Below are 26,954 nucleotides of genomic sequence, written 5' to 3'. Positions count from 1 at the left end.
GAGAAAAATTAACATAAAAAATAAAAATTTATAATAATCAATAATTTAAGAGTTTGGAAACATTGAATTGGTTGCATGTCCAATCAGGTAAAACTTCAATACTTTACTTTTACAATAACATGTCATTTTATCATGTCTACAATATTAATTTATCAATTTTGTTGGATATCATATAAAACTTTAATACTTTACTTTTATAATATCATGTCATTTTACTAATTTTAATATTAAATAATAATAATAATATATTAATTTTAATTATAATGATAAAATATTAATTTTATATTTTAATCTATGAAAAAAATGTATTTATCATATTTTTCCAATCATTCACAAATTTTTATAAATTTCATTTCTAAATTCATTCAATTTATCCAAATCTTAAAAAAAACAATTAAAAGAAATGAAAATTAAATAAAAAAATAAAACGAGGATCAAAACTAAAGTACTCCTGTGTCATGAATTAAACCCATTAGAAAAGTAAATTTAAGAAAACTAAAATAAAATAAGCAAGAGTTACATGGTCGCAGGTATTTCCACGCCCTTGGCTTAAGTGAACCAAGAGAGAATACGTTGCTTGCGAATGGATCCTCAGGTGTGGCACAAAGTTGCAGCGATTTCAGGTTCAATTCCTTTCTTATCGTCTTCCCTCTTTGATCACAATTAACATAATTTTCTTCAGAAACTATAATTCACTGAAACTTAAACAGGTGTTGCAGCACTTGGATTGGGAACCTATGGTGCTCACGTTTTCAAACCCCAAAACCCTGCTTACAAAGAAGTCTCTTTCTACTCTGAACTTTCTCCTCATTCATTTCCATTTCTGTTCCATCAAAAAGCTTGGTTTTTTCTTCCTGCTTAAATTGGAATTTGTGTGTGAAGGTTTGGCACACAGCATCGCTTTACCATTTGGTTCACACCGCTGCGTTAGTTGCCGCCCCAATTACAAAACACCCCACTGTTGTATGTTCTCGTTCAGAATTTTTCTTACTTGCTCTTCCCTTATGAACCCTTTGAATGTTATTGTTATGATGAGTGTTTATGAAATAAAGACGTCATTTTTTTTTCACTCATGGTTTTCTTCTTTACAGTTTGGAGGCCTTCTAACAACTGGGATCTTGGCCTTCTCTGGGACGTAAGTTTTATCTCAAACTTTACTATTTCAATTCGTATTTTGTATTTTACCAGGGATGTCTTTTCCAGCTATTTGTTAACCTTATTTTGGGACTAGAGATAATGTTTTTCAACTTTTTTTCTTTGGGGACGGGAGTTGATGTGAAAAATTAGAGGTGGGCTTAGTGAAAGAGGTTCTTACCATTTTGGGAACTTGGAGACAAATTTCAATCGAATAAAAGATATTTAAAGTTTGATTAAGAAGGTCAAGATGTACATCTGTTCAGGATTCAGGATATTGTTGAAGCTTATATTTAAGCCACCAAGGTTTAAAAGCTGAGCCATTGACACATTGTTGTTGACTATTGGTTGAAGGAGTCCTCCATATGAAAAAATTAAGCATGTCAGGGGTTGTTGAACCAAATTTAGAAGGGAGACATTGATTTCAAAAAGGGAAGGGAACTGCTGCATAATTTTATGTTAATCAAGTTTATTTATGTTGATGATGTAATCAGATATAATTTCTCTTACTGAATCAACGTTTGGGTCTAAACTCTGAAAGTATAATCGCTAATTTTGGAGTTAGGGATGCCGAACAATGGATGGTCAACAAACCTATAAGATGTGACTAACCTATAATACTTCAACAAAGTTAAATTGTCCACTTAGGTAGAAGGGTGGTGTGAGTGTGTTCTAAGATTCTTAAGGCATGCCTTTTGAGTGGGGAAAAGAAAAAGGAAAAACTAGCAATTTGGGTTTTTGCCCGCCCCAACCGAAGAATGTAGATGGTTGCAACATTTCTAGGGCATGTCACTACTCCCTATATGAGACCAATGAGTCCGAGTGATCTCGAGAAATACACAAATTAGGGCTAGTTTGTGGGTTGAAGCTTTGGAAATTCTAACATTTATATGTTATCTGACTTTCAATATCTTTTTGGAAGGTAATCCAATTACCTTTACATTTTGGAGACCCAAAATTTTGTTTCTTCGTCTCCGCACAACAAACGAACACAAAGTTATAGAATTTACATCCCCTTGTTTGAAGCAGTTATTTTCAGGCACTGTATCCAATAGCTGATTGCTTGATGTGCTAAGCAGGTTGGATGCTTTTTTAACTTTTTCATTCTTGAGCACAAGAATAACTTATGCCTTGATTTACCATTCGTTTCATAACCTTTCTCCATTTAATTAGCCTGGTCTATAACAATATTTTGTTGCTGCATGCTCTGATTTTTGGTTGGAAATATTGGTAAAAAGTATTGGAATGATGAATGATCATTAAGCTGTATTGAATTTTTAGGTGCTATACTGTTGCACTTCTTGAAGACAGAAAACATTCAACTTTGGCTCCATTTGGTGGCTTTGCGTTTATAGCAGCTTGGGGTAGCCTGTTTTTCTGATGACTTCGATTCTATTTTGGTTTCTGCTGTTACGACATCTATCATCTAGTTTGTTAAAAAGTAAATCAACAGTTATCAGCTCATATTGTACTTCATATTTGTAAATCATTTCCCTTTTGTCTTACCAGTGGTTCGTGATCTTGAAATCAGTGTTTCTACCGATGATGTTCTTAAAGGTTTTCTGTTAACTGTTGAACTTGACTCCATGTCCTTAGCTGAAGGGGGCAAAAGCAAGACTTTATATAACATTGTTTTCTGATATTTATGAATAAAACAAGAAAAAAATAATTGCATAAATATTTGTAAGTAGAAAACAGATATAACGTAAAGTGGTCTTTTGTAATTAATAAGTGGAAAAATAAAATAAAAACACAATTAACCCAGTTATTTCCTTGCGATTGCCCACAAGACTGGAACTTGAATTTAACTTTTTTCAGCAGTGACTTTGGGTGCTCTCGGGTGCTTTAGTGAGGTGTTCATATGGGCATGCTTGATTAAATAATTTTGCAGTAGAATTTTAGAAAAATGTTTATTGTGGTAGTATTCACATATACTTGCTTTTAAATTCGAATAGGACATAAGGGTTGACTATTTTCATTATGGACATCAATGTTCCAAATACTTTGTAAAAGTATGTTTTTGATGGAATAAGTTCAATTAAGTTATAAATAAAGATTTAAATCCTTTGCAATTGCTTATAGGTTTTGGCCGTTAAATATATGAAGTTTTAGAGATGATCTTTGAAGTACTATACTAATGTACAGCTCTACAAAATATACATATTAATTATTTTAAAGAATAATAGTAAAAGTTTTAATATCTCTATATATTGTTATGAAATTAAAAAAAAAAAGAACTCTCAAGAGTTTTGAAATATAGGAATCAAAGAATGAGAGAAGATATCCTCTACTCAACAAAATCCATATTAACTAATCGTAATAGGAGTCAATCTTTCATCCTTTAATATAATGTGTATATATATATATATATATATATATATATATATATATATATATATATATATATATATATATATATATATATATATATATATATATTATTTCATAAAGATTGGTTTTCGTATAGTATCTATATGCTCACATCAAACATAAAACCGCGTGCAACCATATAACAAAGTTATAAAAAAAGTAAAAAGAATAGTACATATTAATGTAAGAAATATTTTAAGAACGTCATCAACATTATTTGACCTTATGAAGGTACTTTGTTTCTGTCCATCACCTATCCAACTCTTGAAAACTTGTTTAATGTCTTCTTCAGGCGAAGAATTGTTGAGCTACATAACTCAAACAACACTTCATAATCCACCGAAGAAACATACACATCTTCTTAGTTTCTGCTAAAACATTCTAGTAAAACTGTTATATATGTGTTGCGTAGGCTGCTTGTCAATGTGAAAGCTTCGACATGTTAGGTGGAAAATCTTCCTCAAGTTCTTCTGATGCATCTTCGCGGTGGAGCTACCATGTTTACTTGAGTTTTGGAATGGAAGGCACTAACGTAGATTTTGCTAACACCTTATGTGTTTCGTTGCAGCGAAAGGGAATCTCAACTTTCAAATATGATAAGCTAGTTGAGAGAGATGTGATGTTGAAAAAAGTTCAGAAGGCAATGGAGGAGTACCTTGTTGCCATTGTCCATTCTCTCCGAGAATTTTGCTGCCTCCACTTGGTGTTTGGAGGAACTCCGAAAGATTCTTGATGTGGGAAAACCAGTTATTCCTGTGTTTTATGAAGTCGTTCCTTCCGATGTTCGGCACCAGAGAAATAGTTTCGCTAAGGCTTTCGAAGAACATGAAAGAAGATCAGAAGAAGATCAATTGAAGGTGCAACAATGGAGGAAATCCTTGAAAGAGGTTGCGGACTTTTCTGGCTGGGAGTCCAAGGATAGGTGAGTTTTGATTGTGTTAATTTATCTACATAAGTAATCATCATTTCAGTTTTCTGGTAGCTACAATAACCAAACACATAATTAAGAAGAAGATACAACACAAAATACTACATGATTTCGGTAATTACTTATCATTATTGAAAATTTTAACTCAATCTATAATAATTAGCGAATGGCTCTGTTATATTTCATGTCTGTTGACATTGGAGTTATCAGAAAATTATAAATTTTTATCAATAGGAGATTGGAAGAACTCATTGAAGACATTATTAAATCGGTATGGACAAAAATACGTCTTAAATTGCCATCATACGAGGAGGAAAGGGTTGGAATTGATTCAAGAGTTGAGAAAATACGTTCACTTTTGAAGCTGGAATTGAAAGACGTGGTTCACTTCACTGGAATATGGGGCATGGGTGGTATAGGTAAGACAACTCTAGCGAGAGTTGTATTTAAGAAAATATGTAGCCAATTTGATATTAGTTGCTTCCTTGAAAATGTGAGAGATTTCTGGGAAAACTCATGACATGCTTACCTTACAAATAACACTTCTCTCTCATATGGAAGTGAAAGAATTCACAATCCAAAATTTGGATGAAGGAAAGATCGTAATAGGAGGTATCTTACGGAACAACAAAGTTCTCCTGGTCCTTGATGATGTTGATGACGCAAGACAACTGGACAGTTTGGGTGTGAATGATCAAGGGAAGTTTGGCCCTGGGAGCAGGATTATAGTAACAACAAGAGACATAGAAGTACTAAAACCACTTGGAAAATTTGAAATTTGTAAAGTTGATCTGTTAAATTCTGATGAATCCCTTCAATTTTTTTGTCATAAAGCATTTAAAAGAGATAAACCATCAGAACAACTATTGCAGTTGTCAAAAGGGGCTGTTCAACAAGCTGGAGGCCTTCCTCTGGCCCTTGAGATGATGGGTTCATCCTTCTGTGGGAGAAACGAATCTCAGTGAAAAGAACTTTTAGATATGAAAGAATACTCAAAGAAAGATATTGTGATGGAGAAACTTACAATAAGCTATCATGGGTTACCAGAAAGTTATCAGATTTTGTTTCTTGATATTGCATGTTTCTTCAACGGGTGGGTGAAAGAGCACGTGGAACAAATTCTAACAATTTGTTGCCGTTGTCCAGCAAATGGAATTGATGTACTAATTGGTAAATCACTGGTAAGTTGTGATGGATCACGTTTATGGATGCATGATTTACTTCAAGAAATGGGAAGAAAAATTGTTGTCGAAAAATGTCTGATAGATGCTAGCAAACGCAGCAGGTTGTGGTCACCCCATGACATTGATCAAGCACTAAAAAGAAAGAAGGTAAGATTTTTAACTTTTAAGTTGATTTGATCTTACACAAATTTTATATGAATCTGTATCTCACCTCTCCATATAAGAGAAGTGAACTCACTTGGTTGATCTTTCATTCACTATAATATAATGTCATGACTTGAATTTGGATAATCTTTTATTTCATTTTAAACCCTTTTTGAACTTGAGATTTATAATGAGCTTGTGAAGTTCTCTGCAGTCTAAACTTTTGTAGAACAATTGTATGTCATAAGAGGAAGGATTAATCCTCTTCAACGTTGTTTGCAGAAAAAAGAATCGATTCAGGGTATAGTTTTGAAGTCGTCTACTGAGCCATACATTGCAAATTGGGATCCCGAAGCCTTCTCAAATTAATTTTCACAATATACAAGTTCCCCGTGGCCTCAAATGTCTTAGCAGTTCACTGAAAGTTCTTCAGTGGACAAAGTGTACTTTGGAAGCTCTGCCGCTTGGCGTTAAGCTTGAGAAACTTGTAGTGTTAAAAATGCGTTACAGCAAAATAAAGAAGATCTGGAGTGATTCTCAAGTAAGTAGCTCAGTTAACATCTTGTGCATTCAATTTAATACTAGCACATAATCTTCCAAAGCTAATCATTTTTCCGTTCTAATCGATCAGCATTTCAAAAGGTTGAAGTTCATTGATCTTAGCCATTCCGAAGATCTAATTGAAAGTCCTATAGTTTCTGAGGTTCCATGTCTTGAAATTTTGCTTCTTGAAGGTTGTAAAAACCTTGTCAAGGTTCACCAATCTGTTGGACTGCACAAGAAGCTTGTCGTTTTGAACTTGAAAGATTGCATAAACCTCCAAATCCTTCCAACAAAGTTTAAAATGGATTCTTTGGAGGAATTGATTCTTTCTGGCTGCTCAAAACTTAAAAAGCTCCCCAAGTTTGCAAACAATGTGCAATGTTTATCACTGATTGATTTGAAGAAATCAGAAAATCTTATCTTCCTACCAAAGTCTGTTTGCTATGTCAGTGGGACAAAAGTTCGTTTAGAAAATCTTAAAGAGCTTTCTTTTGGTGGAGGAAAACTCATCAATATGTAGGAAGAAACTAGTTACGAAGGAATTAATCTTGCCTCCTCTTTCTAGTTTAACAAGCCTCAAGTTCTTGAATTCAAGTTACTGTGACCTTAATGATGAATCAATGCCAGATGATCTTGGATCCCTATCATCTTTGTTGGGCTTAGATCTAAGCGGTAACAATTTTGTTAGGCCTACTTACTGCATTAGAAATCTTCATGCCTTGAAGAGTTTGACCTTAATTGATTGCCCAAGGCTTGAGTCTTTGCCAATGCTCCCACCAAACGTTCAATGTTTGTGTACAGCTAACAGTACTCAAACGAAACCCTTGAATTCAGATGCATATATGCTATGGAAGATCTTTGAGTTGCACATGAATCAGGTATATTCATTATATACACCTCATTCTCTCCCTCATCTGCCCCCTATCCACCCTAATCATTTCCATAAAGTTTGTGTTTACCAAATGGAAGGTAGGCCACATTTTATGCTCATCATTCCGGGGAGAGAAACTCAAAAATGGAATGAAGAGTGCTTTCTGGTCGATCCATCACATCATCCATATAACATGTTGGGTTGTGATTCAGCTGCATCAATAAAAGTGGAAGCACCTCAATACTGTGAATCTAGTGGATGGTTAGGAATTGCAATATGCTTAGCATTAGAACATTCAAATATGCAGCCTTCTCCTCAATCACATGTGAGTCAACATTCCAAGGGAAATGAGGAAACTCGCATTTATTTTTGGGCATGTAAAGCTCATGATGGTGAACCTGACTTGATTTTCCCCATAGTACCTGAACATAGCCACTCAGTTCATGAATGCAATGAAGAAAAATGCCTTCTTCAACTGATATTTTATGTGGAGAATCATTCTAAGGCATGGAAACCAAGTATAAGGAAGTGTGGGTGTAGTGTTATATTTAAGGAAGATGTTGAAGAATGGTGCAATTAGCAGCACCCAAGTGGTCCTATTTCATCAAGAAACACAAATGATTATTTGCAGCAGTTACTGTTTAGGTTTTTTATTGCAGCTATTTGAAGACATACTGATAAATTTTATATATGAATATTTTCAAGTAAGCTCTAAAATTATACAACTTCCTATAGTTATATACTTCGTTTCGAAAGAAAGTTCATCTTTGACAAAAATGTTCAGAAGGGTTATTATTTATGTAAAATCAAATTTAACCCAATCAAATTATATATATATTCATTGCCGACAAAGAAAAAAAAGATATATAATATTCTGATACAGTAGAGTTTTTATTTCAGTCAATAACTTCCTTGTATAACCATTGCTTAATTAAGAGTACCCAATACTACTGCATAAAATAATAAAATATTTCGCATGAAATAAGAAAACCACCATTTTATACCCAATCACCTCTATGGTCGGTCATGCAATAATACAATACAATTTAGTCAATGGTTGTAAAAATAATTTAAATTTAGTATACATCTCCATTTTCCAGTAGTTTCTTAATCTATAAGCCTGCAACAAAGCAGATAATATGCCAAACACGAATTAGTTAAAATATATTTTATAATTCTTGTTCAATTTTAATTACATCAGCAAATACACAAATCATAGAAAGTTTAAACATAAATAATCATAATAATGCCAGAAATGCGGTCACAGAAAAGTGAGATAATTGAGTGTCAACCATGCGTAAGTATTCATTCAACCTGCATCAATGGTCTGATTTACACTGCATGTTCCCATCATGACCTATCCATTCACGAAAATATTATTCCTTAGTTGTTATCTGTAAATTTTCTATCTACTTTTTTTCTCTTCCAGGGGCAGATTTTAGAACTGTATAATTCAAACAACAACAGCGCTTGTATCCACTCAAAAAAACATATGATCTTATATAATCATCGGTTTAAGCTTTGAACATAAATTGAACTGTTTTTGTCCGAGGGTGCATGTCAAGGCTTCAATGTTAAGTGGAGAATCTTCCTCAAACTCTTCGAGATGGACATACCATGTTTTTTTGAGTTTTCGAGATGGACATACCATGTTTTTACAGATCACTTGTACGTTGCGTTGGTGAGAAAGGGAATGATAACTTTCCGAGATGACAAAAATCTAGAGAAAGGAGATAAGATAGATAAAGAACTATTTAAAGCAATTAAAGAGTCCCTCGGGGCCATTGTGATTCTCTCTGAGAACTATGCCTCTTCCTCTTGGTGTTTGGATGAGCTCAACAAAATTCTGGAATCAAATAGAGCTCTGGGGAGAAAAGTTTTCCCAGTTTTCTGTGGGGTTAGTCCTAGTGAGGTTCAGCACCAGACAACAAAGAGTTTTGAAGAGGCTTTTCAGAAACATGAAAGAAGATTTGAGAAAGACACAGAAAAGCTGCAACAATGGAGAGATTCCTTGAAGGAGGTTAGCCAAATTGCTGGCTGGGAGTCCAAAAATTACCAGTAAGTTTTTTTCAGCATTGATTTTTCTTTTAGCAACGATACTTGTACTTTTTTTCTCTTATGCTTAGTTACATTTCGTTTATTCTAAATTGGATCATGGATATATATATATATACATATATAAATATATCATAGTTTTCGTGAAATATACATGTGACAAGTAGTAAACTTTTATCTTATTTCTCTTCATGTTTAAATTATAACATGATTATACATTTTCATCCACAGGCATCAAACGGAGCTCATTGAAAACATTGTTGAATCGGTATGGACAAAGCTACGTCCTGAAATGCCATCTTTCAATGATGGGTTAGTCGGAATTAACTCAAGGGTTAAGAAAATGGACTCACTTTTAAGGATAGAATCGAAGGATGACGCTCGCTTTATCGGAATATGGGGCATGGGTGGCATTGGAAAGACAACCCTAGCGAGAGTTGTCTTCAGGAAAATCTAGCACCAGTTTGATATTAGCTGCTTCCTTGACAACGTTAGAGAGATTTCAAAAGAAAGTGGTGGCAGGCTTCGTTTACAAGGAAAACTCCTTTCTCATCTGGGTATAAAAGGCTTAGAAATTAGAGATTTAGACGAGGGAAAGAACACAATAAGAGAACTTCTATTCAAGAAGAAAGTTCTTCTTGTCATTGATGATGTTGATGATACTAGCCAACTAGAGAGTTTGGCTGAGAGGTTAGAGTGGTTTGGCCCCGGGAGCAGAGTTATAATAACACAAGAGACACACACGTCCTAATATCACATGGAATAGTTGAAAACTACAAAATTGACATCTTAAATTCTGACGAATCCCTTCAACTCTTGAGCAAGAAAGCCTTCAAAAGAGATAAACCTGATGAACATTATTTGGAGTTGTCAAAAGCTGTTGCCAAATATGCAGGAGGCCTCCCTTTGGCCTTGGAGCTATTAGGTTCATTTCTGTGTGGAAGAAGTGAATCCCAATGGAAAGAAGTAGTGGATATGATAAAAGAAGTGCCCCCGAGTCATATTGCGATGAAATCGCTTAGAATAAGCTACAATGGGTTGCCGCTACGTTATAAAACTTTGTTTCTTGATATTGCATGTTTCTTCAAAGGGAGAATAAAAGAGCTTGTGATACAAGCTCTAGAAATTTGTGAACGTTATCCACCAGTTGGAATTGACCTTCTGGTTGAAAAATCATTGGCAACTTATGATGGCTTTACTATAGGGATGCATGATTTGCTTCAAGAATCAGCAAGGGAAATTGTTAAAGAAGAAAGTTATGTGGATCCGGCAAAACGAAGTAGATTGTGGACTCTAGAGGAGACAAATGAAGTATTAAAATACAATAAGGCAAGTTTTTTAAGCTAATGTCCAATTCCATTAATGTATTTTTACTCTATATTTTAACTTCTTATGACATGTCTTAACTTCATCTGCATTACTATTATTCTCTGCTAGGCAAATGAATCAATTGAAGGTATTGTTTTGAACTCGCCTGAAAAGGAAGAAGCTATTTGGGATCCTGAAGCGTTCTCAAGGATGTATAATCTTCAATTACTTATCATAAACTATCGTGTAAATCTTCCTACTAGCCTCAAATGTCTTTGCAGTTCTCTGAAATTTCTTCAGTGGATGAACTATCCTTTGGAATATCTACCGCTTGGCGTGCTGCTAGATGAACTTGTAGAGTTGAAAATGCATTCCAGCAGAATAAAAAGGATTTGGAATGGAAATCAAGTCAGTAGTTCAATCACGATCCTGTTTTAACTTAATACTAGAATAAGTTAAGTCTAGAAAAGCTAATTAACTCCCTACTCTCTCATTTACCTTTTGTTCTGATTGGTCAGGATTTTGCAAAGCTGAAGTTCATTGATTTGAGCTATTCTGAAGATCTAATTCAAACCCCAATAGTTTCTGGGGCTCCATCTCTTGAAAGATTGCTTCGTATAAGTTGTGTAAACCTTGTTGAGGTTCACCCATCAGTTGGACAACACAAGAGACTTGTTCTATTGTTGCTGAAAGATTGCAAAAATCTTCAAATCATGCCAAGAAAATTGGAAATGGATTCTTTGGAGGAATTGATTCTCTCTGGCTGCTCAAAAATTGAAAAACTCCCAGAATTTGGAGACAACATGAAATCTTTATCACTGCTTAATGTGGAGAACTGCATAAATCTCCTTTCCCTGCCAAATTCCAGTTGCAATTTGAGATCTCTCAGAAAACTCTACGTTTCTGGCTGCTCAAGAATCTCAACACTGCCAGATGGTATGAATGAAAATGAGTCATTGGAGGAGCTTTATGTGAGTGGTACTGACATAAGAGAAATTCCTTCACGTTTAGAAAAACTTAGAGAGCTCTCCTTTGGTGGAAGGAAAGAAACAACACCCAAATCACAAAACTTTATGCCTCCTCTTCCCAGTTTATTGGCCTTGGAGTCCTTGGATTTAAATTATGGAGGTCTTACTGATGAATCAATTCCTAGTGATCTTGGTCCTTTATCATTGTTGAAGCGTTTAGATCTAAGTGGTAACAATTTTGTTAACCCACCTGCCCAATTCATTATTAGTCTTTCTATGTTGCATACTTTGTCCTTCAATGATTGCCCAAGACTTGAATCCTTGCCATTGCTTCCACCAAATTTACAATCTTTGTACACAACTAATTGTCCTAAATTGAAACCCTTTCACTTGGTTGAAGATACTCTATGGAAGATCTTTGAGTCACATTCACATGAGGATCCGGTATGTTTCTTATACACAGGACCAAAACTTAACTTTTTTGTTTGTAGTGATTAAAACTATCAAGTTTTCTCATACATTAAAAGTTAAAACTGAATAACTCTTTTATTAACTAGTTAAATTTACAACAACAAAAAAATCCTTGCATTGTAACAGATTGAAGGGCCAGAGCTTTGGTTCATAACACCAGGGAATGAAATTCCATCTTGGTTCAACAATCAAAACTTTCTTGAAATTGATTCATCAGATCAAACGTATGAGAAGTTGTGTTGTGATTCAGTTACTTCAATAACAGTGGATGTATCTGAGGACTTCCAGTTAAGTGAATGGTGGGGAATTGCAGTATGCCTAGTAATAGAACCTTTGAACATGGATGTGCCATCTTCATCTAATGCAAGGTCAACTTCTACTGTCAATGAGGAAATTGGCATTTATTACTGGGTCTGTAAAGCTCCTGATAAAGATCCTGACCCAAATTTTCCTATAGCACCCAAGTTTGGGCACATGCTGTATAAATTCAAGGACCCTTACATCCATATTATATTCTTGAATGCTGATCATGTGTATATTCAGCATTATCTAAGTGGGGAGCAAACACAGCTTGAAGTGATACTTTTTGTTGAAAACTTTTCTGAATCATGCAAGGCAAGAATAAAGAAGTGTGGGTGCCGTGTGATATGTAAGGAAAAAATTGAAGAATGGAGGAAGCTCTCAGATGGTCTTAATATATCAAGAATAACAGAAACGAATCAAGATGAGGAACGTCATGAATTGCAGGTGGAAGAACCTACTTCTCCAAACACATTCTCTCCCGTGGAGAAAACAGAAGGACAAACTACCCTTGGTAAATGATCTCACTGTATCACGTTCATAATATACAAGTAATAATTTGGTTTGTATATTACTGATAGTGATGGAACATCTTACATGTTTCACTTTATAGTTTGATAATTTCATCTAATATATTTCAGCTGAGAGTCTGAGAAGTTTTATCATAATTTATAATTTACTTACTTTGTCACTTCTATCACAATGTCGTGATGAATTGTTTCATAATAATAGTTTACAACATGTTTCAACATAATCTGTGAAATGTTCCATTACAATTTGTGACTTATGCTTGTAGAGGACCAAAACTTATCACACTTTTGTCACCTTTTCGCTTTTCACCTCCCAGTTAGTGTCCTCAACTTCATTTAATTTTCCGTTTAATATGTTGAAATTTCACTTGTGGGATAAATTGGGGATCAAACCTTGAAATTGAGAAAACTTGAACAAGTTATGACTTTAAAATAAATAAAACAAGCAACAGAAATAGATTGTATAGGACCACATATCCCAACTAAAGGTACAATACAAATAATGACACTTAACATGCTCTTAACAATATGCTCCAAAACAAAACGTCTTAAATCTCATCTTATGATCATGTGAATCAAACTTTGTGTTGGGTCAAATTCAGTATTTAATAAGTACACAAAAACGGATGAAGCAGGTTGTGTTCTGTTCTCTATTCTCGTTGCTTTTCACTTTTCTATGATGTGGTATATACTAGAAAAAGTTTTTCTTTTCAAACCACTTACGAAAGTGGTGCTGTTTTATGCTATATCAGCATAGAATAGCCAATCTTATGGGTGATATTTCTATGTCAAGTGATTTTTTTTATTTCATTTCAAACTAATTACCGAACCGGTGTCTGTGTTTCAGGGCATTCAAATACTACACATCATTATAAAGATCTTATTTTTCTCTCAGGGTTAAGATGTTTAAATTAACTTTAATTTATGAAAAATTTACTCATTTTCTGTTAAAATGCACATTTCACTGTAGTTTAAGCCTCCTGAAGATGCCTATGATTTTTTAATCATGACCATTAAAACATTTAATTAATATCTCAAAATAAACTATAGAATTATGGGATCAATTTTTTCATTGAAATTGTTTCGGAACGGGGTCGAAGTCAATATTTTGGGTTGTGTTGTATTGTCTGAAGTTTAAATTTTATCCTAAAAGCAAGTTTCCGTTCATCAACACCGTTCGGAGAATACATGTAAAAGACACTCTAATGTCAAAGTTACTTCAACGTTTGATAGATAGCAATTAATTCAATTATAACCTACCTCCTTACTTCAAACATTTATTTATATGTTTCGTGATGGACTTTTGATTAATGTTGGTCTAATTAGGGTCCAATTATGAATAAGTATGTTTTACCCTTAAGTTAATTAGCTTTAAGGTTAATTTACTTTTGGGGTTGTTCATCTCAATCAGTCTAATTCATGGTCGACCGATCTATGTGGTGGCTAGCCGAGTTTGTTATTTTGTTTGTCGATTTGGTGATTGAATGTTCGAGCTGGTATATGATTGGCCGACCTATTTAGTGACCGACCAGTCTTGGTGACTTGTGCTCTAAATTGATGCATGACCTGTCGGTATATCTGGTGGTTAGTCGGCCTCGCTAATTTGTGCTTCAGGCTGGTACATGACATGTCAGCTTGTCTAGTGGTTGGCCAGACTCATTAGCTTGTCCTCTAGGTTAGTGCATGACATGTCGGCCTGTTTGGTGGTTGGTCGAACTTATTAGTTGACCACTCGAGTAATCGTTGACTATTTGGGACTGTGTTTGATTTAACGGTGATATGTACACATATCCCCCAAATCCAAACCTTAAATGATTGGAAAGAGTTTGAAATTGACTCCTTGCCTCCTGTCATTCATGTGTTGCAAATGTGGTTTGACCGGGAGAGGTTTTAATCATCAGGGAAGTGATTGTTTCGATGATGAAGGATGTGCACATAATGAATATATTGAAGTCATGGTTGTTAACTAAAATCATTTAGCTAACCGTTTGAAAAATATAAACATAAAGGATTGTCCTGATCGGACAATGATACTGTACAAAAATAACTTTATTTATTAGGAGAAGATCATAGATTTATTATTACATGATTCATTTCTAATAGGTATAAAGGTCTCAAAAAAAAAATTATTGACATAAGACGTATCTTAGTAGAGAACAGAAACTCAAATCAGCGATCAAAATTTTCTAATTACCATACATGTGATTGTATTTACAAACATGCATTCAAATTATTAAAATCATTAGTTATTATTATTCGCCACAGGTCTAGCATGTAAAATGAGCAATAGTATTAAATATATATATTAATAAAAAACTAAGAGGTAGTGATTAAAATTACGATGCACCGAAGAGACTACGTATAGTGAGAGCACAGTAGACAAAAAGTGATGTCACAAAAGCCCTAAATATGTTTTCTCCGACAGCGACAGAATCCGAAACCACAAGATGACATGAAGAAGTTGTTGTCAAAATGATCGTGCGATCTTGAATACCAGTGTATAGTTCCCAATCTGACGTTGTTTAGCAATTCACGTACTATAATTGGACCCAAAACAAGAAACCGTGGTACAAGACAATGGCCATAATGCATGTTCAGAAATTGGAATCTATGATTCACTGTTAGGAAGAACAGAGCATGTGACTTAGAGGTAAATGACAAATTAGGGTTGCAGTGGAGAGAGAAACCCACTTCTGTAACAGAGCTAGTTCACTGCTTCAACCTTCAAACATAGCCCGACACAGACCAGTGGCGCACCACCGACTCTATTTCTCCATTTTCTATGCCACCATCGTTGTTTTTTTCAAGTTTCTTATACAACCTTACTAGTTAATGTAATGTTGGAAAAAAAAAGAAAAAAAACTGTTGAACATTTTGATAATGTTTTTATTTGCAATATAAACAGAGGACAGGTAACTAATTATCATATGATTAATAAATTTATTATAAAAATATATACGTATAAAAGAAGACTTGTTGCCTGTATATATAGCCATGCAATGAAGGTTTTTTTTTACACTACCTATACCTAATCCCATTAGACGGTACATGAGAATTTGTATTAAAAGGTTAGCACTTTTATAATTTACATAAACTAGCATAGATAAGGTAATCTTTACTCACATGGGTTCACGTTCCCTGGCCCAGGCAAGGACGTATAGGAAAAACTACCATAGAGGAGAAGATGCACTTTTAGGTTATCTGAGACTCCCATCATGATGTGGAGAATGTTATCTATAATTTATGTCTAACTTATATTTTCAACGTCTACCTCTTTCTAAAAATAGTTGTCAAAGATGCTCGTTTCAGTGTACATCGGTAATTGTTTTTATTCAATGTCTTCACCCTTGATTTTTAGAAGATTTATAATGATTAATTTATGTTTGGTTATACCAATAGTTTTATATGATTTAAGAGTCAAAATTAAGGTTACTTTACATACATTTCTCTCCTTCAATAATTTGAAATATTTTTAAAATAAATGTGATAGAATTTCAAATTCTGAAGCAAACAATAATGGATTGAGGTAATTCACTTTAACGATCTTATCTCAACCGACTTAAGGTTCCAACATCAATTTTGTTTATGAAGATGAAAATTTTCTTAATCTTAGAAATTTGTTTTGAAATATTTAATAATTTCACATTGTTTAAAAATCGAAATTAAAATCAATTTGAATACAGTTTTTTCTTTAATCTTCGAGACATGTTCTAAAATAAACAATGGGACATGATAAAAATAATAATTTTCAAGCCTGTAAATATACTTGATACTTCGTTAGAAAAAAGATTTTATTTAAATATTCTTGAACAATGGCTGAAACTTTCTCTTTGTTACCTTATCTACTTCTGGGAGTTGGTTTTCCTTTTTAGGACTGTCAGGTCAGCATGAAAGCATCCCTTCACATTTATCTTTTTTCCCCTTTCCCCATCCGCTACACAAGATTATAGAACTCACAACAATTTAACCTAATTTTAAGTTCACAGTTAAATTTGTAAATGTAAATATAAGTTTTTTAAACAGGGAATATATGGATAGCTGATTAGTAGTTAGTTTTTTTTTGAAGAAAAAACAATATTTGAGAAAATATTATTGAGTTTGAGAGAAATTGGAAAAAGTAGTTATAAGACAAAGAAGCTAGAGAATATTTTAATGGGCTGTGATATTTTCAAATTAGCTTTTATAATATAGGTTAATTACAGTAAAAACTAAGGCTAAACAAGTAAAAATTGAAAACGTTAAAATTAGTAAATAAAAATTATGATAAAAAGTTCGTAAGATCCCATTATAACACGCATAGAGAAAAGTCCATAGTTTTATACTATAAATAACTCATAATACAAACAATATCATATTACTAAAAACTACATGATAAGAAAATAAAAAGGAAATTAACGTTAACAAAAATAAATAAACATTATAAGAAAAATATCTTAAAATGTCATTCTTGAACACTTGAGACAAAAATTGACATATTTTGAATTGAGTCATTATAGGTATATAAAACTCAACTCTACTCAAACTTATACACACAAAATTTTCAGAAGTTACTATTTACTTTCAATAAATTAAAAAAACATATTAGTATATAAACAGTTAAACATAATAAAACTAAATAATATGCAAACTTTTTCCTTTATGTAAAAAATTTTATTGGCATTTTGATCTGTTTGTTCTTTCTTTCATTTGAACATGGATTCTTAGGTTTTTTTTTCAACTACAATTCTCTTTTAATATCTTACACATTTATCGTTATTTCAATAATCTCACCTGTCTAGTTAAATTTTAGGTCTCTGCTCTTTTAATTCTCGTTTTGTAATATTTTAGATTTTGATAGTAAATCATTTTCGTGCATGTAAAAGTAAAAATGTTTTTTCTTAAGATATATAATATTTTACATAAGTCGTAATTCTAAAGATGTAGAATGTGATAGGTTAGTTGAATATAAATCATAATACACTTTATATCAGTTATGTCTTTTCATTTAAAAATTTACTTTCTATATCACTTATTAATTAACATTGAAACCCTTGTACTTTGTATGTCAACACCATCTATACCAATTTATCAATAAAATGTACAAAATAATCAATAATAAAACAATATTAAAGAAAGCATGAAATAATTGTACACATAAACTATGAGAGAAGAATATGGTTGCAGTATAAATAATGTCAGAAGTTAAGTGTATGAATCTTTATTCACATAATTGAAGTTAGGGGGGCCACAGATAAGGGCATATTGGGAAAATTGTTATAGTAAAGATAGCTCACTTTATTAGCTTAACAAATTTTCATGACCAACTTTTCCAAGTCTGTCCTTTAACTTGCTATCTCACTCACCCAACAAATAATATAATATTAACAAACTGCTTCCTTAATTTTTAGCTATACATCTTATTATAGTCGGCAGAAATATATATAAAAGGAAAATATACATCTTATATATATTTCTATAATTACAATGTTACAATAATTTAGTAAAGAATAAAACTATTTAATTCAAAAATAAATAAAAAAATTGTAAAAAGTTTTTATCCTTTTAATGACAAAACGGATTTAAATCTGACTGATATAGGTATGTTTAAAACGGGCTAAGTCGGGTTAGACTCTCAATTGAAAACAATTTCAAAGTAATAACCTGACTTGCGAGTTGTCAAACTTGCTAATTTTAATTTTTTTATCATATATATATATATAATTTATTGGTCGTTAGTTTCTTAATTGCTACAGTTATCTATTTTAATATTATTTTTCGTTTATTCATAAAAAGACAGTTAGCTAATTCGTAATGATCAACGAAACTGTTTTCTAAGCATTTAATTTCTTCTAACGAACCTATTTTAGTCTTTATAAAACATTTGTTAGTTAAAATATTCAAATTTTATAGCTGTTAGTTTTTAGTATTTACTATTAATAATTCCTAGTTTAACGTTAAAAAATAAATTATTAATTAAAACAGTTTAAACAGTGAAGAATATTCGAAATTAAAATAATGAAGAGTGAAAGTGTCATAAACTTAAAGTAATAAAAATATTTACATATAGATTAAAACTAAACAGATAAAAACTGATCTCACCCTTTGGATGAATGAAAGAAAGAATATATTGATGCAATCGAGATTCATGTCGACTTTTAGCAGTATTTGTTGAAAATGAACTCTGCAAATCATTCACTAAAATTGCAAACATCAACTATTTGTTGCAGATCATAGTCTATTACCTTTCACTGTTACCTTGGTTTATGGGAGTTATCTTTTCCTTTTTATGGCCGTTGGCCAACTTTGAAAGCTTCCCTTTTTCCCATTGACTTTTATCCTTAGCCGTTTTTAGGGTCACTTCAACAATTACTTTATTCATTTCATGATGAGTTTAAAATAATATTTGTTTAGAAATTATTATTTGAGCCCAGATTGAGAGAATAAGAATAAAATATATAAATGGTAAAAGAATGATTTTAAATATAATTATAAGAATGAGAAGTAATTAAAATAGAGTTAGTTAAATGCAAAAATTCCTCACCTTTTATATTGTCCTTAATTCATAGCTCATAATTTTGAATTTGATTAATGCTTACAAGGTGTAAAACTAGCATAGTGGGTGCCATAACAAGCTCATTCAGTAACAAGGGTAATGGAACACAATACTTCAGCAATTCAACAATCATCAATAATGGAGGGTGGAGATGTAACCAATTTCAACTCTATTTTTTTCATATAAATAAATACAACATGACTCCCTCAAATCCGTAATTGTCATATATCAAAATTACATTTCAGGATGTGATGTAATTTGTTTATGTTATTTTGGTCTCATTGTACACATCTTCTGACAAAGACAGGTTTTGGTATCATAGCTATTCATTATAGTTTCTGCCTCTTCAACCATAAATACTAAATACCCAAAATAAAAGAATTCAGCGACAGACAAACTTGTACAGAAAAGGCACTAAGACACAGTAACATCACTGCATCCAATTTTTTTATTTAAGAAAACAACACATAGCCGTTGCTAAAAGTTACATATATTTTCAAGTGTATCATAACTTGCTATAATAGAGAAATATATTGGCCAAAGTATGATTTGAGCCAATATTTTTTCAGACCACTCATACAGTAACTATAGCCAAGAATGAAATGTATGGTCACAAATCATTATGCATTTTTTACTATAAAAGTCATTCCTACTGTATATTTTAAAACCAATCTCATTGTCACAAACTAAATTAATGATCTGTGAAAAAAAAATCATGATATTATTACTTTATTCGCTTGTGTACTGCTCATTATCGAAATCATTTTTCATTTATAAATTTCGGCAACACTGCATGTGATGGCCACTTAGTTTTTATCTAACACGAGCCCTACTTCTTTTGTTGGATGAAAAAGGGTGCAAGTTGTGACTTTAGGTCCCACGTGGGCGAATGTTAGGTACACTTGCCCTTAATTTGTAAGGGCTTCGGTGAATTACTCACTCTACGATGGTAGTGTATAAGGTGAAAGAAAAGAAAATACAGAGGCTTTGTAAGAAAAAGGAACTTGGTTTCAAATACAAGGAAACATGAGAACGATGTTGAGGAATCAAAAGATAAAGTCTACTGCAAAGTTAAAACTTAAACTTAGATACAATTACTTTAAAGTAAAATTAATTTAACTACCCAACTGGATGAAAAGTCAACATTATTTAACTAACATAATCAGAACCCCCAAAAAAATATTCAAACTAATTTAGCCACTTTTTCTAGCTTCACTTCCAGACACATTCATTCTCATGACATACTTTACACAAAGCAAAATCAGGCATATGCATATTCTCATGCGGGAATGTCAGTCTTCTTCAGCTTTTTAGTATCCTGTAGGAAACACGCAGTTACCATACCCTGCACAAAAATAACCATGGTTAATCATTTTTATCACAAATCCATAGATTAAACTAAAAATTAAAGACCATAAAGTACAATCATAAATCCCATGTTTTTCAAAGGTTTTAGAATCCAATGTTTGACTAATTGACGACCTTTACAGCTACAAGTTTCCATCTAGTTGGCGTCCATTACCCTAGTCCCTTCGGGAATAGGGTTCACCAAAACAGTGAGAAAGAGGTATTATTTGGGTAGACCGAGTAACACAACACTGTAGCACCGTAATTATAATGTCCTACAAGTACACTCTACCCAATAAATTTACGCCACGTCGTTATCACAAAAGATTCCCTCTTGTCAACCCTATCACGTGCCTCTTTATCGTGTGCATTCCTCACCCCGCTCATGTTAGTAACCCTACCAAACACTATTCTAAAGCACACACATATTAAAAATGAATTAAATTATGTAAAAGTAAAAAAGGGATTTTTAGAATACTCACTAGGCTCCTGCGTCACCACGTAGGACGTACCCCCGAAATAGCAGCTACCGCCCTTGCGTGATTGCTTCTGGTAATAACTATTGAACGCAAACGAAGCGTGTGCAACGATCGTGTTAGGATCGTAACACGTGGCACCATGCTGAATCGGAGCGCAATCGGCTCCTCCCTCACCGCAAGCGAAATCTAGAGCTGCCTGCAGCTTAACTTTATCCGCATCCGGGTTCGCAACGCACCAAGTGTTACCGGTGGTGCTCTTCGACACGCCGCCGCTCACGATGGGTGCCGGCGCCGGGGTGGTCTGTTTCGGACTGCCACCCTTCACCGGTGATGGACGGTCGTGGTAGTCCTTGAGCTCCTCCGGCGTTAACGGAACATTATAGACCCTTGTCTCGTCAGGATTAAAAAGCCCAAAATTTCTCTCGGAAGTGGGTCCGGGCTTCTGATTCTCATTAAAAAGTGCGAACAAATAGACGGTGAGATCGGCTTTGGGTCGAAGTGGGGTACCGCCACCGGTTAAGATCTTACGGACGAGATTACCGTTGTACGCAGCGGCGTTCTCTACGCTCGCACCCACCTCATTACTATCCCCCTTGGAAGGCCACCCTGTTTCGGTCACTACAATGTTAACGTCGTCGTATTTCAGAGCACTTAACGCGGAGAAAACGGCGTCGATTTGGGCATCAAATAGGTTATAGTATCTCAACCCGTTACCCGGATCCGCCACGCCCGGGTTCTCTCGGAAAAGAGCGTAGTCCAAAGAGATTACGTCAGCGTTGGACTCGTAAGCAAAGAACGGGTACACGTTTACCATTAAGTACGACCCGGTTTCGTGGAGGAAGTCCAGCATGGGTTTGAAAACGGGTTCAATGAGATCGGGTCGGAACGATCCGGACGAGGATGGGTACGAGTTCGCCAACGCAGAGAGGGCAATGGGGGAGGAAACCTTAATGTCGGAGTCGAGGTTATGCTTCACAAGCGCTTGGTGAATGTTTTTCATGGCGGGTACCAGGAACTTGGTGGTGTTATGTGTGTCTACGAAAACCTCGTTCCCAACCGCAATGGCTTCGATTTGCGTGTGAGGGTAGTAAGCGACGACGTTTCTTTCAACCCAGGAGGATGCAAAGGAGGGAGCTTTCGCTGCTGCGAAGAGTTGCTGGTTTGGAAGATCAACGGTCACCTTGATTCCGGATCCGGATAATGCCCGAAGCACTGCCGGGTCGGTGTCGTAGACTTTGACTCGGTTCAGCCCCTGGGATTTGAGGAGACGAACAACCTTAACCGCGGAGGGAAGGTTGTTCGCAATGCGACCATAGTTAACTCCAATGGAACCTCCATCTGAAACAACAAACAATGTACACAACACAGGATAGTTGGTCAGTGACATTACGTAAACAGAGTAAATAAAAGAGAGAGAAAAGGTGAGAGAGGCGAGCATTGCCTGCGAGGGTGAGAAGTGTTAGGGAAAGGAGAAGGGTGGAGACGGTGAGGCGCTGCATTCTCTGCTTCTGTGAGGAGAAACAGAGAGAGAAGGTTTGTGTTGGTGTTGTGTCTTGTGTTTGTTTTCGGTGTTTTTGACGATGTTTGTGTGAAAGTGGTGCCCAGAGTGTGTTCCTGCGGTGCAAGTGGGTGACGTGAGAAAGAGTGGTGTTTGTTAGTATATCTATGAGAGAAAGTTCAGGAAACGAGGTGGTGGTGGAAAAGGTTAAGAGGGTAAGTGGGACCCTTTGGTATTACTGACAGTAAGAAATGGACGAGTAATTATAGGACCACCATCCATCATTCTAGGCCAGTTGGCCTTCATGCTGCTGACGAACACTGAACCAAACAGGGCCTTGGAGATCGGGATTTCCAACTTATTATTATTATTATTATTATTATTATTATTATTATTATTTATATTCATACATTTTTTTTAATTATGTACTCACACATGCATTAGATTTGTGGTTCATGAATCATGATTTTCCATTCTTCTTAATCAAGAAACAGCCAAAGCAGAGTGATAAAAGGCCAATTTAAGAATAAGAATGAAAATTGACAGTGGCATTTTGTTCATTAGTGTATTGAAGTTCTGGACCTCAAAAGGGCAGTGTTTTGGAAGAACTGCTATCATCCAACAATGACAAAGATGAACAAAAAAAACATGGTCGTATTAATTTGATGCACCCTTTTAAAGAGATGGTAACCATCCAATATTACATCATTATCTTTCTGAATAGCATCTTACACTTGCACCATAACTGAGGCTGAGTTTAGATTGAGTTCAGGATTTAGAGAAAAAGTGAGTGGAGGGGTTTCAAAAGAATGGATAAAGGTTCTGTTCTGTATCTTATTCTTTAAATTAAGATATTTGAAAAGATAGATTATGGTATTTGAAAAAAAATTAAAGATTTATAAATAATGTTATAAATTTGATAGATTAAAAAAATATTTTAATTAAAAAAGATTGGATGATTAAAATAAAATATAACTATGAATAAAAGTTAGATGATGGTATTTGAAAAAATAAATAAAAATTTATAAATAATGTGATAAAAATATATATATATATATAAATTTATATATATTATGAATGTTAGTGTTTCTCTCCAAATCTTGACACGAATGCGAAGAGAGATTTAAAAAATAATTTAATTTTTTTTCTGTGATTCTTTGTTAATTTTTAAGCTTTGAGTGAAGATGGTGTGTAGCTTGGGCTTTGCAACTAATTGATACAAGCCTTGGCCAATGATGATGGAATGCTTAACATACTATACTTTTTTCCAACTTCTTCATCAATTATTCTCCTTCTAAAGTAAACTTATGAGTAAAGAGTAATGACTATAATGGAAATCATCATTTATATCAATACAAATTATAACTATCATATGCTATTCAATACAAAATAATATACAAATACAGTAATTGACCAAGTATTGTATATTTATGTCAGTAATAGTATTATTATTTTAATTAATTATCCATTAAAAATGAGGTTTTTTTATTAGTTTTTAATTTAATAGTTAAACTGATATTGCTAAAAATGACCGTAATAAAATATTTTAAAATTGTCGTCAAATATTCTTCACTGATTAAATTAATTATAAGATTTTCAAACGTAAAAAATTCAATATTTATATTTTATGACTAAACATGTTCTTTCAATTTCACACCTGGCTATTTTAGTCTTAAAAAAAGTTGCATAAACTAATTCTACAAATAATATACCTTTAGTACTTAAAGAATAATTTAGATTGATTCCATGTTATCGTTCATATGGTAAAAAAAAGAGAACATTTCCATCACTCACATGTGATTAATGAATTTTATTTATATAAATTTTAATTAAATCTCTTATATTCAATAGAAACTGTTATGTAATTAAATATCTAATTAATTATATGTTTAATTAATTTGTTTGGATTTTATCATATAGCTTTTAAAAAGTTTGTTTGTGTATATAACGAGTTGTATCTCAAATAATTTTATATGATTTGATGTAGATATAATGTTTCTCAAAGATATTGCATCATCAGAAAAAAAAATCATAACAACAGAAAAATTTTAAACAAAATCAATCTAATTTTTATAAAGAAACTTAGAAAAAAAATATTAAGCGAGCTTAACAACCTTTTGGGAACTAAATTACGTTTAGCCTCCATTCTTTTATATTTTTATGTTATTTTTAAATTTTATGGAGTAGTAAATCTTTAGGGTTGATTATTATTGTAACTTCGTTATAGATTATGATGTTAGAATGAAATAGTTTTTTTTGTTCTTTTTATTGTTGCTTTTGTTTATATTTTATTTATGTATTTTTTTTCAATCAATTAAAAGTAATAATTTTTATATTATAGTAAGTTAACACGGTGTTAAATCTACACCTCATAACAATTATTAGCGTGCAAGGGTTTTTAATTTTAATTAGAAAGTTACTTTAATTAAAGTTAGAACTTTCATATGAATTTTTTCCAAAAATTGAGAAATTACTTCCATTAAAGTAAAAACTTTAATTAAAATTAATCAAGAAGTGACTTTGCTTAATTAGTTCTTTATCACATATATAAGATGTAAAATAATAGACATTAGACATAATAATATTTAATTAATTTGTTAGGATTAGTCTAAAATGTTATTGTTTTTTAACGAAAAGTTACTTTGGTTAAAAGGGAGGACGCTAACAAATTAATTGAGAAATTAGATTGATTAATTTGAAAATTAGATTGATTAATTTGAAATCCTAGACATGAAATCAATAACAATCATTTTTAGGAAACCAATTATGAATCTATTTTGAAAAAAAATAGTGAAATCGACCTATTTTCTTTACTATTTTTTTAGAGTTAAATATGTTTTTAGTTCTTAATCTATCAAGCGAATTTGATTTTAGTCCCTCTTTTAAAGTAAGATATATTTTAGTCATCATCCTCCAGGAAACCTTAAATTTTCATCCTCAAAAACTAACGGGGTTAAAAAGAAGTTTAGCTAGCTAAGGTGGAATGCCACGGCCTTTTTTTTTTCTAACACTGAGTCAATCTCCCTCCTTCACTGGCGTCATCTCGACTCCTTTGCAGTCTCCGAGCAGTTCCTCCTCACCAACCTGGCCCTCCATGGCGAGATCCGCCTCGACTCCACGGCGAGACCCTCCTCACCTCCCACGCCAACCCTCACTTCACCCCTCTCTCCTACTTATTCTCCCACCGCTTCGCCCCCCACGATCTTCTCCCAAAACCGCCTTTCTCCTCTTGGAGCCTCGCCATAATGCCCTCTCGCTTCCCACTCCTATTCCCCAAAACAGCAACCCTAATCTAACGCTCGTAGTACTGCGTTCCCACGAAATCGAGGAGGAGAGTGAAGAGCGCGACCATCATGGAGAAGAAGTCGGTGAAAGGGACGAGGGTTGTTGTCGCAAAGGAGAAACACACTGGAATTTCTTTCCTGTAGTAGCACGTTGGAGGTTCTGATTTAGGGTCTGCTTGCAAGTATGATGGCGTCGCAGATGGAGGTGGTGAGGCGCTATATGGGTTACGCGAGCTCAAGGCATGTGTTAGTGTTTCTGTTCTGGGTTTGATTAGGGGTTTTTTGGGCTGCTGCGTTTTCTGGGTTTTATCTTGCAGGTTAGAAAGAGAAAGTCACGAGGAGCTTCGTCGTTTGGATGTTCGACGACGTTCTTGCGGCGTAGAGAAAAGCCTCACGGTGCAGGTTTCCTAGAGGATTAGGGGTTTTGCGATGCTGATGGTTATGGTTGTGGAGGCTCGCAACGACGATGAATGGTTGTTCGTGGTGATGGTCCGATGCGAGCTTGGAGGATGATGAGGTTTTGATGGCAGTCTCGCGATGATGAAGAGAGAGTGGTGGCAGAGAGATTGAACTCTGCTCGCATTGGATGGTGGCGCGATGAGGTTGCTCGCGTCTAGGTGTTGATGGTGGAGGTGCGTAATGGAGGATGGCGGCGGCTAGGGTTTCTGCGGCGGCGACTTCACGGCGGCATGGTGGCTGGCCGGCGCAACATTGTGTTGGCAGTATGGCATTGAAGGCGGGAAAGATTGACGTGACAGAAAAGCTGGGAAGATTGACTCAATGTAAAAAAAAATGGCGTGACACTTTACCGTTAACCAGCTCAGCTTTTTTTCAATACCGTTAGTTTTGGAAGACGAAAAGTTAAGGTTTCCTGAAGGAGGAGGACTAAAATGTACCTTACTTTGAAAGATGAACTAAAAACAAATTTGCTTGATAGATTATGGACTAAAAACATATTTAACCCTTTTTTTATCTTATTTTATCTTTTTCCAATTTTATTTCTTTGTA

General features: G+C 33.9%; 4 protein-coding genes across 7 annotated transcripts; 3 read left to right on the top strand and 1 right to left on the bottom strand.

Annotated features, from left to right (window-relative positions):
• The first annotated feature begins 489 nt into the window (after positions 1-489).
• On the top strand, positions 490-2,882 carry LOC108337361 (uncharacterized). 2 transcript variants are annotated; one of them, XM_017573876.2, is made up of 6 exons: positions 490-623; positions 711-781; positions 883-963; positions 1,092-1,135; positions 2,416-2,498; positions 2,644-2,882. In XM_017573876.2, exons 1-6 carry the CDS (start codon positions 584-586, stop codon positions 2,772-2,774), a joined length of 450 nt encoding a protein of 149 aa, XP_017429365.1. In that variant the 5' UTR covers positions 490-583; the 3' UTR covers positions 2,775-2,882. The 2 variants fall into 2 exon arrangements, with proteins under 2 accessions (XP_017429365.1, XP_017429366.1); XM_017573877.2 differs by lacking the exon at positions 2,644-2,882 and having other exon boundaries at positions 2,416-2,639.
• Positions 2,630-9,926, top strand: LOC108336474 (TMV resistance protein N-like). Of its 3 annotated transcripts, none has more exons than XM_052880304.1 (6): positions 2,630-2,691; positions 3,917-3,990; positions 4,073-5,763; positions 6,043-6,301; positions 8,604-9,232; positions 9,461-9,926. In XM_052880304.1, the coding sequence occupies exons 5-6, from the start codon at positions 8,781-8,783 to the stop codon at positions 9,684-9,686; spliced, it is 678 nt and encodes a 225-aa protein (XP_052736264.1). In that variant the 5' UTR covers positions 2,630-2,691; positions 3,917-3,990; positions 4,073-5,763; positions 6,043-6,301; positions 8,604-8,780; the 3' UTR covers positions 9,687-9,926. The 3 variants fall into 3 exon arrangements, with proteins under 3 accessions (XP_052736264.1, XP_017428439.2, XP_052736265.1); XM_017572950.2 differs by having other exon boundaries at positions 6,392-9,232; XM_052880305.1 differs by lacking the exon at positions 6,043-6,301 and having other exon boundaries at positions 4,073-4,426.
• LOC108336553 (TMV resistance protein N-like) lies at positions 9,877-13,177 on the top strand. Its single transcript, XM_052880695.1, has 5 exons — positions 9,877-9,881; positions 9,925-10,558; positions 10,667-10,945; positions 11,056-11,949; positions 12,103-13,177. Exons 1-5 carry the CDS (start codon positions 9,877-9,879, stop codon positions 12,796-12,798), a joined length of 2,508 nt encoding a protein of 835 aa, XP_052736655.1. The 3' UTR covers positions 12,799-13,177.
• A 7,176-nt stretch (positions 13,178-20,353) lies between these two features.
• On the bottom strand, positions 20,354-22,869 carry LOC108338725 (glucan endo-1,3-beta-glucosidase 12). The gene is made up of 3 exons (XM_017575781.2): positions 22,606-22,869; positions 21,168-22,502; positions 20,354-20,683 (listed from the first exon to the last, which is right to left on the bottom strand). Exons 1-3 carry the CDS (start codon positions 22,661-22,663, stop codon positions 20,649-20,651), a joined length of 1,428 nt encoding a protein of 475 aa, XP_017431270.1. The 5' UTR covers positions 22,664-22,869; the 3' UTR covers positions 20,354-20,648.
• Positions 22,870-26,954: the final 4,085 nt, after the last annotated feature.

Source organism: Vigna angularis, chromosome 7, assembly GCF_016808095.1.
Source record: "Vigna angularis cultivar LongXiaoDou No.4 chromosome 7, ASM1680809v1, whole genome shotgun sequence".
NCBI lineage: Eukaryota > Viridiplantae > Streptophyta > Magnoliopsida > Fabales > Fabaceae > Vigna > Vigna angularis.
The sequence above is the reverse complement of the archived record's forward strand: the minus strand, read 5'-3'. Positions and strand labels throughout refer to the sequence as shown.

Excerpts from the sequence above, each read along its gene's own strand:
- LOC108337361 (XM_017573876.2), top strand. The coding sequence starts at position 584 with ATGGATCCTCAGGTGTGGCACAAAGTTGCAGCGATTTCAG. Across the intron at positions 782-882 it reads AAAACCCTGCTTACAAAGAA|GTTTGGCACACAGCATCGCT; the intron begins GTCTCTTTCTAC and ends TTGTGTGTGAAG. Across the intron at positions 2,499-2,643 it reads TGCGTTTATAGCAGCTTGGG|TGGTTCGTGATCTTGAAATC; the intron begins GTAGCCTGTTTT and ends TTGTCTTACCAG.
- LOC108336474 (XM_052880305.1), top strand. The coding sequence starts at position 8,781 with ATGGACATACCATGTTTTTTTGAGTTTTCGAGATGGACATACCATGTT. Across the intron at positions 9,233-9,460 it reads TGGGAGTCCAAAAATTACCA|GCATCAAACGGAGCTCATTG; the intron begins GTAAGTTTTTTT and ends TTTCATCCACAG.
- LOC108336553 (XM_052880695.1), top strand. Across the intron at positions 10,946-11,055 it reads GGATTTGGAATGGAAATCAA|GATTTTGCAAAGCTGAAGTT; the intron begins GTCAGTAGTTCA and ends CTGATTGGTCAG. Across the intron at positions 11,950-12,102 it reads CACATTCACATGAGGATCCG|ATTGAAGGGCCAGAGCTTTG; the intron begins GTATGTTTCTTA and ends GCATTGTAACAG.
- LOC108338725 (XM_017575781.2), bottom strand. The coding sequence starts at position 22,663 with ATGCAGCGCCTCACCGTCTCCACCCTTCTCCTTTCCCTAACACTTCTC. Across the intron at positions 22,503-22,605 it reads AACACTTCTCACCCTCGCAG|ATGGAGGTTCCATTGGAGTT; the intron begins GCAATGCTCGCC and ends TTGTTGTTTCAG. Across the intron at positions 20,684-21,167 it reads CGTGGTGACGCAGGAGCCTA|GGTATGGTAACTGCGTGTTT; the intron begins GTGAGTATTCTA and ends ATTTTTGTGCAG.